The sequence below is a fragment of the Papio anubis genome, chromosome 5, assembly GCF_008728515.1.
Source record: "Papio anubis isolate 15944 chromosome 5, Panubis1.0, whole genome shotgun sequence".
Lineage (NCBI taxonomy): Eukaryota > Metazoa > Chordata > Mammalia > Primates > Cercopithecidae > Papio > Papio anubis.
Window position 1 is genome coordinate 83,774,242 of NC_044980.1, and position 12,479 is coordinate 83,786,720.

Below are 12,479 nucleotides of genomic sequence, written 5' to 3' on the forward strand. Positions count from 1 at the left end.
GAATGATACGTGCCATAGGAAAAACTAAATGTTTCTTCAGAAAACAAAAGGAGATTAAGTTGATTTATGCTGTGACTAAGATATAACTTACTTATAAACACTTGGATAATTCTGAAGGGTTCGTTGTATCATTTCATGATGTAATAATTATCATTAAAATGATCACAAAACATAATGGCAGTTGCTGGTAGGTAAAAATGATACATTATATCAAATTAGACAATGTTACTGCAGTTATAAAGGCATCAGCTTAGCTCCTTTGAGTTATGCCGGGAAGGTAACAATATTACTCAGACTCGTGGATGATTTTGTTAAGAGTGAATCATTAGTAAAAACAGGTGATTGCCAATATGTTATAAAATTGAATTCAGGCTTTAGAAAATAAATTATTTGAGACTATCGAGAAGGAACCAAGGTGAAACATTAGCAAACTACAACCAGCAGACTACATTTAGACTATATACTGAATTTTGGGAAATTTTGAAAAATACATAAAATTTCAGAATTGACTATTATAAATATTTGATTATATTTATTTAAAACACTTTAAAAAATAAAAATAAAACCTTACAAAATTGAAAATCCATTTTTTCCCTCTCCCCAGTAATATTCTCCAGCTCCACTCCCTGCCCTGTCCCCTACCCAAACCCTCCACCCAGAGCAACTGCAGTCAGGGTGTGGTAGTTAAAAAAGAAAACTTTACATAAATGTGTATCTATTAATAAAATATACTAAGCTTTGTGTAGTTTTAACTTTACCTTTATGGTATCATGCTATACATATCATTATACAGCTTGATATTTTCACTTGTCATATTTTGAGATGTGTCTGTGTTAAAAAATATTGAATTAATTTATTCCTTTTAACTACTTTATAGTGTTTTGTGGTATGAATACATTTAATTTATTTTTTTGCTGATCATAGTATGCATAGGTTATTTCCTGACATTGATTTTCTAGTAAGAAGCTCGCCCAGAGAAAGTGAATGTATTTTTAAAGAAAGACCAAAAAATAAATGTCATGATAATCTAAGAATTTAATTCCATAATTTACAGAATATATCTCTAGATTTATATATTTATTTCTCTAATAATGTGTATGAATCATACAATTTTTAAATATCAGAACTATCTACAGATAGAAATATATTAGTAATAGTTCTTTTTTTTTTCCTTTTTCTCGTCAGATACCACAGGTTGAAGTGTATTTTTTTGTGGAACTATATGAAGCTACTGCTGGAGCAGCAATAAACAACAGCGCCAGATTTGCACAGATTAAAATCTTACAAAGTGATGAATCTCAAAGCCTCGTGTATTTTTCTGTGGGTTCTCGGCTGGCAGTGGCTCACAAGAAGGCCACTTTAATCAGTCTGCAGGTGGCCAGAGATTCTGGGACAGGACTAATGATGTCTGTTAACTTTAGTACCCAGGTAAGCATGGAATATATACTCATACACGTTATGGTTTTCTTCTTTAACTGCAGCTAGAGTAATGACACAGGGAATAATTGATACATTATTTTCTGAGGATAACATTGTAATTCACTTTTTGTTCATTACATTAAGCTTTATCCTTGAAACAGCTCAGCTTTTCACTCATCAGTAACAGATCATGTTTTAAAATGACAAACTTTTATTTTTTCTCTCTTTTGACAAGATTGGTTATACAGTGCAAACTATATCTTACATAAATCTATTTTATAAAATCTCTAGGGAGTTAAAATTTCTTCAGAATGTAACTGTGTAAGGCCAGAAGCAGAAAGTAAGGATCTTATTATGTTTTGTATCCAAAACAGTTGAAAATTTTCTTTTTCAGAACCTCCAGTACTAGCTGATCTTTACACTTCTTCACATCCATGCGTTCACAAAGCCTCGCTGTCACTTTTTTCACATCCATCCTCTTAGGTTGGATAAAAGACAGGGAGGCTATCTGGGGACTCAGAAGATCAATGCTGCATAACACTAAGTCACCAGACCATGGGCTTGGCCCCAACAATACCATATACCTTTCAGCCTTATTTTTTGCTTTTGTTTTTACTATATTAGAAACTCTAATATAGTAAAGCAAAAATGTGTCTCTACTCTGCTTGAAGCATAATTGTTAGGATCATAGCTGACCCACCTTTGTCCTCTCTTTGTTCCCCTTACTTTAGGTAACTTCAGGAAACCCACTATTTGAAAACCACCATTCTGGACAGCTCCTCTATTTCCTATGTTTCAAGAATCCAAAGCAGATGACTCCTTGGGCCTTAAGATTTCACAGTTTCATTAAAAGTTCCCTTTAGTACCTGCTTGGTTGTGTCACCATTGGGTGACTCAAACAAACAGGACATTCTGTGCATAAAAGAGAACATATATGTGGCCAGTATGCTGTAGCAGTTGCATGAGTCAAGATGAGAGAATAGGCCTCAAGCTGTGGATATTAAGCTGTTCTGGAAGTTTGCCAGGCAGTAAAAGTTATCTTTATGACAGAGTCCACAGCTCAGCAAACAAAAAGAAAACTCTCTATGATATGAGACCCTAGAAATAAAGTCTTTTCTAAATAGCACAAAGAGAAGTATGTTCATTTACAGTAGGAAGACTTGAGTATTTTTTATTGGAGTATTTAAGATAGAAGACAAATTATAGAAAGTCTGTTTCATTCTTCCTGTTCTCCCATAAAATGTGTATTGTCATAACTTACTACTTTGTAGAATGGAAGAAAGGGGACTGGAGATGAAGAAACAGATGATAAAAGAGATTTGAGGCACATCTTAAGCGAGTTTATGTGCTCAGTCAGATGAGAGGGAAATTGAAGTTGCCAAAAGAAGAATCTGAAGGCCAGCATCTCTATCATATATATTTATATCTTTTATAGATTCTTTATAAGTGATTCTTTGCAAAATGCATGCTGTCACTTGTGTATAAATCATAAAGGGCACTTATTTATGGAACAATATATTTTTAGGAATTTCCAGTTTTCCCCACCATAATGGTTAATTTTACATGTCAACTTGACTGGACCACAGAGTGCCCATATATCTGGTCAAACATTATTCTGAGTGTTTCTGTGAGGGTTATTTTTTGGAATGAGATTGGCATGTAAATCAGTAGACTGAGTAAAGCAGATTGACTTCATAATGTGGGTGAGCCTTATTTAATCAGTCGAAGTCCTAAATAGAGCAAAAAGCCTGGCCCTCCCTTAAGTAAGAGATAATTTTTCCTATCTGATAGGCTTTGAATTGGAATAGTGGCTTTTTCAGTCTTTGGACTCAAAATGGAACATTGGCTTTTCCTGGGTCTCAAGCCTGCTGGCCTTTGCACTGGAACTACACCATTGGTTCTCCTAGTTCTCAGGCCATAAGGTTTGAACTGGAACCACTGACTTTGGTCTCCAGCCTGTGAAATCATCCTGCAGACAATCTTGAGTCTTCTCAGCCTCTATAACTGCATGAGCTAATTTCTTATAACAAATCTCTCTCTATATATATATATACAGACACACATATATACATATATACACATATATACATACATACATATATATATACACACACACACCCTATTCTGACCCTGACCCATAAACACACTACCCTGAGATTATGGGCTTAGTAGAGAATGTTTGTGGCAATGCATTAATACCAGTTTTTTTTTAATTTTTAATTTTTGTAGGTACATAGTAGGTGTATATATTAATAGGATACATGAGATATTTGGTTACAGGCATACAATGCATAATAATCACATCAGGATAAATGGGGTATCCATCACCTCAAGCATTTATCCTTTATTTTTGTTACAGACAATTCAATTATACTTTTCTAGTTATTTTTAAATGTACAATAAATTATTGTTAACTATAGTCATCCTGTTGTGCTATCAAATACTAGATTTTATTCATTCTATCTGACTATTTTTTGTACTCATTGACCATTCTAACTTCCTTCAACCCCCTCCACCCCACCGCCACCACCCTTCTCAGCCTTTGGTAACCATCATTCTACTCCCCATCTTCATGAGTTCAATTGTTTCAATTTGTAGCTCCCACACATAAGTGAGAACTTGTAATGTCTGTGTTTCTCTGCGTGGCTTATTTCACTTAACATAATAACCTCTAGTTCCATCCATGTTGTTGCAAATTACAGGATCTCATTCTTTTTAATGGCTTAATAGTACTGCATTGTGTATATGTACCACATTTTCAATATCCGTTCATCTGTTGATGGACACTTTGGTTGGTTCCAAATCTTGACTGTGGTGAATAGTGTTGCAACAAACATGAGAGTGTAGGTATCTCTTCGATACAGTTTCTTTTCTTTTGGGTATGTCCCTAGGATTTCCTTTCTTTTGAGTATATACCTAGGAGTGGAATTACTGGATTACATGGTAGCTCTATTTTTAGTTTTTTGAGGAATCTCCAAACTTCTCCACAGTGGTTGTACTAATTTACATTCCTACCAGCAGTATATGAGGGTTCCGTTTTCTCCACCTTCTCACTAGCATTCATTATTGCCTTTCTTTTGCATAAAAGCTATTTAACTGGGGTGAGATTATATCTCATTGCAGTTTTGATTTGCATTTCTCTCATGATCAGTGCTGTTGAACACCTTTTCTTATACCTATTTGCCATTTGTATGTCTTTTGAGAAATGTCTATTCAGCTCTTTTGTCCATTTTTAAATTGGATTATTACATTTTTACTTATAGAGTTCCTTGAGCTCCTTATATATTCTAGTTATTAATCCCTTGTCAGATGGGTAGTTTGCAGATATTTTCTCCCATTCCTTGGGTTGTCACTTCACTTTGTTGATTGTTTCGTTAGTTGTGCAGAAACTTTTTAATTTGATGTGATTCCATTTGTCCAGTTTTGCTTTGGTTGTGGGGTATTACTCAAAAAAAATCTGCCAGTCCAATGTCCTAGAGAGTTTCCTCCAATGTTTTCTTGTAGTAGTTTCATAGTTTGAGATCTTAAATTTAAGTCTTTAATCCATTTTTATTTTGATTTGGCTTTTTGTATATGGTGAGAGATTGAGATTTAGTTTCATTCCTCTGCATATGGATATCCAGATTTCCCGGAACCATTTATTGGAGAGACTGCCCTTTTTCCAATGTATGTTCTTGTCACCTTTGTGGAAAATGAGTTCACTGTAGAAGTACGGATTTGTTTCTGGGTTCTATTCCATTCTGTTCCATTGGTCTATATGTCTGCTTTTATGCCAGTACCATGCTACTTTGGTTACTATCGCTCTGTAGTATAATTTGAAATCAGGTTATGTGATTCCTCCAGTTTTGTTCTTGTTGCTCAGGATAGCTTTGGCTATTCTGAGTCTTTTGTTTTTCCATTTAAGACTATTTTTCCTATTTCTGTGAAGAATGTCATTGGCATTTTGATAGGGATTGTGTTGAATCTGTAGGTTGCTTTGGGTAGTATGAACATGTTTACAATACTGATTCTTGCAATCTATGAACATGAAATATCTGCATTTTTGTGTCTTCTTCAATTGCTTGCTTCAATGTTTCTCATAGATTTTTTTTTTGTTTTTGAGATAGGATCTTGATCTTTTGCCCAGGCTGGAGTGCTATGGTGTGATCATGGCTTACTACATCCTCAACCTCCTAGGCTCAAGCAATGCTCCCACCTCAGCCTCTCAAGTAGCCATGACTACAAGTGCACACCACTACACCTGGCTAATTTTTGTAGTTTTTGTAGAAATGGGATTTTACCATAATACTCAGGCTGGTCTCAAACTCGTGGGCTCAAGCAATCCACCAACTTCAGCCACCCAAAATGCTGGGATTATAGGCATGAGCCACCATGCCTACCCAGTTTTATAGTTTTCATTTTAGAGATCTTTCACTTGTTTGGCTAAGTTTATTCTGAGGTATTTTATTTTATGTGGCTATTGTAAATAGGATTGTTTTTTTTTTTTTTTATTTTCCATATGGTTCACTGTTGGCATATAGAAATGCTACTGATGTTTGTATGTTGATTTTAAATACTGCAACTTTACTAAATTTGTTTATCAATTCTATTTTTTTTGTTGTTGAAATCTAGTTTTTTCCAAATACAAGGTCATATCATCTGCAAACAAGGATAATTTGACTTCTTCCTTTCCAATTTGGATGGCCTTTATATCATTCTCTTGTCTGATTGCCATTAAAATAATTGCCATTTAAAGTAATTGTCATTATTTTAAAATGATGACATCTTATTACTGATTGCATAAACATACAAATGAACTAACAAGCAAAGAGAAAACTGATAAAATTTGACACCTTAACTTTGTACCCCACTTTTTAACTTTTTGTGGTTTCTAGTTGTATCTTATTATACTGTCTATGTCTAGAAAAGTTGTTGTAGTTATTATTTTTATCCGTTCATTGTTACTCTTTCTACTCAAGAAATGAGTAGCTTACACACAAAAATTACAGTGTTATAATATTCTGTAATTTTCTGTGTCCTTGCTATTAACCATGAGTTTTGTACATTCAGATGATTTCTTATTGCTTATTAACATCTTTTTCTTTTAAGTTGAAGAACTTTCATTAGCATTTCTTGTAGGATAGGACTGGTGTTGATAAAATCTCTCAGCTTTGTTTGTCTGGGAAAGTCTTTCTCCTTCATGTCTGGAGGATATTTTCACTTGATGTACTACTCTAGGATAAAAGTTTCTTCAGCACTTACTAAATATGTCATGCTACACTCCCCTGGCCTGTAAGGTTTCCACTGAAAAATTTGCTACCAGATGTATTGGAGCTCCATTCTATGTTATTTGTTTCCTTTTACTTGCTGCTTTTAGGATTCTTTTTTTTTTTTTAATCCTTGACCTTTGGAAGTTTGATTATTAAATGCCTTGAGGTAGCCTTCCTTGGGTTAAATCTGCTTGGTATTCTGTAACCTTGTTGTACTTGAATACTGATATGTTTCTCTATGTTTGGGAAGTTCTCTATTATTAACCCTTTGAATAAACTTTATCCTTCTGTCTCTCTCCTTACGTCCTCTTTAAGGCCAGTACCTCTTGAATTTGGCCTTTGAATGATATTTATAGATCTTGTATGCATGTTTCATTGTTTTTCATTCTTTTTTCTTTTGTTTCCTCTGACTCCCTTTCCTTCCTTCCCTCCCTCCCTCCCTCCCTCCCTCCTTCCTTCCTTTCTTTCTTTCTTTCTTTCTTTCTTTCTTTCTTTCTTTCTTTCTTTCTTTCTTTCTTTCTTTCTTTCTTTCTTTCCTTCTTTCTTTCTTTCTTTCTTTTCTTTTCTTTCTTTCTCTTTCTTTCTCTCTCTCTCTCTTTCTTTCCTTTCTTTCTCGATTCTTCCAATCCATGAACATGAAATATCTGCATTTTGTGTCTTCTTCAGTTGTTTTGCGAGGTCATCTTTTCCTGGATGGTCTTGATGCTTGTGGATATTTGTCAATATCTGGGCATTGAAAAATTATGTATTTATTGTAGTCTTCACAGTCTGGGCTTATTTTTACCCATCCTTCTTGGGAAGTTTTTCCAGATATTTGAAGAGGCTTGGGTGCTGTGATCTAAATTTTTGGTTATTGCAGCCATGTCTGCATTAGGTGGCACCCCAAGCCCAGTAATGCTGTTGCTCTTGCACACTCCTAGAAGTACTGCGTTGGTGGTCTTGGATAAGATCTGGGAAAATTCCCTGGATTACCCGGCAGAGACTCTTGTTCTCTTTCCTTACTTTCTCCTAAACAAAAGGAGCCTCTCTCTCTGTGCTGAACTTCCTGGAGCTGCCAGAGGGTTGATTCAAGAACTCTTGTGGTCATTACCACTGGGATTGTGCTAGATCAGACCTGAAGCCAGCACAGCACTGGGGGTCTCACCTAAGGCCCATGGTGACCACTGCATAACATATATCATAGTCTAACTAATAAAAATTAAAGGCAAGAAAAATATTGAAAGAACTGAGAAAGAAAAGTACCTTACCTTTATGGCAAAAGCAATAGGAATGACAGGAGATTTCTCATGGAAAACCATGGGTCCCAAGTGGAAATGGTACACTATTTTTCAAGTGCCGAAGGAAAATAAACTTCAGCCCTAAATTCTATATCCAGTGAACACGTCTTTCACAAGTGAAGGGGAAATTAAGATATTCCCAGATGAAAGAAAAACAAAGAATTTGTTGCATACAGACCTACCCTGAAAGAATGGCTAACGAAAGATCTTTAAACAGAAAGGGAATGATAAAAAGGAAAGAACCTTGGAACATCAGGAAGGAAGAAAGAACACAATAAACAAAAGTGGATTTCACCAGAAAGGATGTACAGATAAAGAATAAGCATGTAAAATTATGTTCAACACCATTAGCTATTAGCAAAATGAAACCACAATGGGATATCACTAGATGCCTACCAGAATGACTAAAATAAAATCCATGACAATACCAAATGCTGGTGAGAATTCACAGAGACTGGATCACTTATTTATTGCTGATGGGATGAAAAATGGTAAGCCACTCTGGACAACAGTTTAGAAGTTTCTTCAAGGATTAAACATGAACTACCTTATGACTCAGGAGTTGCAGTCCCAGGCATTTATTCCTGATAAATGAAAATTTATGTTCACACAAAAACTTGCACATGAACATTTATAGTATCTTCTTAATAATAGCCCCAAAGTGGAAACAATTCAGGTGTCCTTCAATGGGTAAATGCTTAAACTGTGGTACATCCATGCATGGAACACTACTCACTAATAATAAGAAACAAACTATTGATACATATAACCACCTAATCTCCATATAATCATACTAAGTTAAAAAAAAAAAAAAAAAGCTGATACCAAAAGATTATATACTGTGCGATTCCATTTCTATAATATTCTTGAAATTACAAAATTATAGGAATGGAAAAGAAATTGGTGGTTGCCAGAGATTAAGGAAGGAATGGGCTGGGGTGATGCGAGTGTAGCTATAGAAGGTAACATACAGAATTCTTGTGGGGGTGAAAATGTTCTGGCTCTTGACTGTATCAATGACAAAATCCTGGTTGTGATATTATATTGCAATTATACAAGATGTTACTAATGAAGGAGATTGGGTAAAGGGTATAGGAAATCTCCTTCATTATTTCTTATAACTGCATGTGAATCTGCAATTATGTCAGAATAAAAGTTTAGACAGTTAGAAATGACAGTTTCACCTCTCTGGTATTATTTTCCTGTTGCTTAATTGCTCTTATGTTGTCCTCTAAGTGCTAGGCATATTACTAGAAAACAGAGACATATTAATTCTCTTTTCCAGTAGCTGGCATGGATGAAAAAATAATTATGGATGAAGTTGTTATTCTGTTATGATATTGATTTTCATTTTACTTTAAATAGATTAAGGCAGTTAAAACAGTCATTGTAACATAGATACCCTTTGGTAGACCAGCATTCCCATGTACGTAAGTACTGTAGCCTTAGCATCAGTTCTCTTATATCTCAGTTTGTGATATAAAGTTAAGACGGAATTTCTGGTCCTTCCTATTTGAGACAATGAAGACATCTGTTATTCTAGTTATCTTTCAATTAAATAGACCTATAGCTAAAAACAAATTTGAAACTGATTCCAAATGCTTTCTTTTATATATGTGTGCTAGCTGGAAGCACACAAGTTCAAGAAAGACCGTATTTTTCATTCTTATTTTCACATTGCCTTTTCTATTCAAAGACTATTTCTATATTGATTTTTTTTTTTTTTTTTTTTTTTTTTTTTTTTTTTTTTTGAGATGGAGTCTCGCCCTGTCACCCAGGCTGGAGTGCAATGGTGCGATCTTGGCTCACTGCAACTTCTGCCTCCTGGGTTCAAGCTGTTCTCCCAGCTCAGCCTCCTGTGTGGCTGGGATTACAGGCACCCACCATCATGACTGGCTAATTTTTGTATTTTTGTAGAGATGACATTTCACCATGTTGGCCAGGTTGGTCTTGAACTCCTGACCTCAAGTGATCCACCTGCCTCTGCCTCCCCATTGTCACTTTTAAATTGCATAGTGCTTCTTTGTGTTTATTATATGTATTTTAATAAACACAAAGAACACAAGAACATTTTGATTGTTTCATTTCCTTTAAATATTTGAACTGTGAAATAAGTCCTGCCAAAAAACAGCAGGCCAAATGTATACATACAGTTTATAGTAATCAGATCACCAACACCTTGTTTCAGAAATTCAACTTTATCAGAATTTTATTATAAAACTTTTCATTATGAACCCCTCTGATGCCATCTTGCTTTTTCCTTGACTATCCCCACCTTGCAGATAATTTCTATCTTGAATTTTATGTTAAATTATTCATATGCTTTTTAAGTAGTTCTATTCTTATGTATTATTACCTGTTTTGGAAATTGTGCAAATGAAATTAATCCAATTATATTGTTCTATGGTCCTTGTTTTGTTCAGTCATATGTTTGTGAACTATCCATGCTGATGTGTATAATTGAAATTCTTTCATTTTAACTGTTATATCGTATTCCAGGGAATATTTTAATGTATCCATTCCAAAGCCATTAGATTTTTGAGTTATTTCCTTCAGTAAGGCTTTCTGTTTTATCATTATACTGCAGATGCTCTTAAAAAGCATTCATTGATTTTTTTTTTTTCATTTTTTGACACAATCAATCACTTCCTCCTTCCTGAAGAATGCTCTTCTTTGGGCTTTTGTAATACCACACCTTCCTGCTCTTAATCCTTACCTCACTTGGAGCTCCTTCCTGTTGTCTATGTTGGTCTTCCTAGCCAGTAAATGTTGGGATCCACCAAGATTCAATCTCCAGGCTAGACTATGTAGAACTGTTTGTTAAATATCATCTGTAAATGGAGGACTTCCACATTTTTATCACTAACCTCATCACCTCTCCTGATCCAGACCCATGTATCTGATTGCTCTTACTTGATGTCATCACTTGAATGTCTAAGAGGCATCTCAGACTACTGTGTGTAACAGATAACTCTTAATTTCTCCCTTAATAATATTTTCCCCAGTTTCCCACCATTCATTATCCATTTACTCATTCATCCAGGCAAGCAACTAGGAGTTACCTTTACTTCTCCTCTTCCTTCCACCCAATATCAAATTCATCAGAAAGTTCTATTGACTCTAAGCTGGGCATAGTGGTGAAAGCTTGTGGTCCCGGCTACTTAGGAGAATCTCTTGAGCCCAAGAGTTGGATACCAGCCTTGTTGATATAGCAAGACCTTCATCTCTTAAAAAAAAAGAAAAAAAAAATCAAACAAACAAAAAGTCCTGTTGACTCTACCTTCAAATTTATTTCTAGTCTGAGTACTTCTACTCATGTGTATCTCTAGTCGTATCTCTAGTCTGATATTTCTACTCATGTGACCCTATTTATTCTACCACTGTTTCTTGCATGAACGAATGCAAAAACCTCCATGCTCATCCCCTACTATATCCTAATATACACAATAGCCAGAATACTCATGAATAATGTTAAATAAAATGTGTCATTCTCCTGCTTGAATCCTCTAGGGTCTGCCTCCCACATTTGAATAATGAACCTACATGCCTACATGATCTGACTCCTATCCACTTCTCTTTTTTTTTTTTTTTTTTTTTTTTTGAGATGGAGTCTCACTCTATTGCCCAGGCTGGAGTGCAGTGGCACAATCTCGGCTCACTGCAACCTCCACCTCCCAGGTTCAAGCAATTCTCCTGCTGCAGCCTCCCCAGTAGCTGGAATTACAGGTGCATGACACCACGCCCTGCTAATTTTTTGTATTTTTAGTAGAGATGAGGTTTCACTGGGTTAGCCAAGATGGTCTTGATCTCCTGACCTTGTGATCTGCCTGCCTCAGCCTCCCAAAGTGCTGAGTTTATAGGCGTGAGCCACCGCACCCGGCCTCCACCTCTCTTATATCAGCATCCAGCACTCTCCTTCTCCTAGTCACATTGGCCTTAGGTTCTTCCTTGAACAGACTAAGATGGTTCCCACCTCCAGTGCCTTTGTAATTATTCTTTCTCCCTAGAATATTTCCTGAGATCCTTATGTAGCCTATTCATTTATTTCTCTGCAGTCTCTGTTCAAATATCACAAGAGCTTCTATGTCCAGTTTTATATAAAATGGTACCCTTACCATCACCCTGCATTCCCTTACCTACTTTTGTTTTTCTTCATAGAACTTGTCTTCATGTAAAAATCTATCATTAATCCCACAGCCCTTGTGCAACCTGTATCTTCTGCTACAATAGTAGGTTCTATGAATGCAGGTATTCTGTTGTTCAAATCTACATCCGTAGTATGCCACTTGGCTTGTACTAGGAGTTTAACAGTTCTTGGCTCAGTAGTAAATAAATGCACATTCCTTTGATTCTTCCTTGACTAAAGTGTTCATGCTTCATGTTCCAAAACACTTTTTCCAAGAAAACTTTTCAATAACCGTAATTTGAAGAACAGCAGAGGTATATATGTCCAGGACCCTACTCCTTAGGATATTTCCATATTTGAGTGTAAACATGAAACCAATTTCTTCTACTTCCTGCTTCCTCCCCACTG

The 12,479-nt window shown here is 35.5% G+C and overlaps 1 protein-coding gene across 4 annotated transcripts in view; it reads left to right on the plus strand.

The window, feature by feature from the left end:
- Positions 1 to 12,479, plus strand: part of ADGRV1 (adhesion G protein-coupled receptor V1) — a 585,058-nt gene that overhangs the window by 245,034 nt on the left and 327,545 nt on the right. For all 4 annotated transcript variants that reach the window (XM_031666293.1, XM_031666294.1, XM_031666295.1 and 1 more), the window contains one exon: positions 1,186 to 1,428. In XM_031666293.1, coding sequence (XP_031522153.1) covers positions 1,186 to 1,428 — 243 coding nt within the window. The remainder of the gene's footprint in view (positions 1 to 1,185; positions 1,429 to 12,479) is intronic.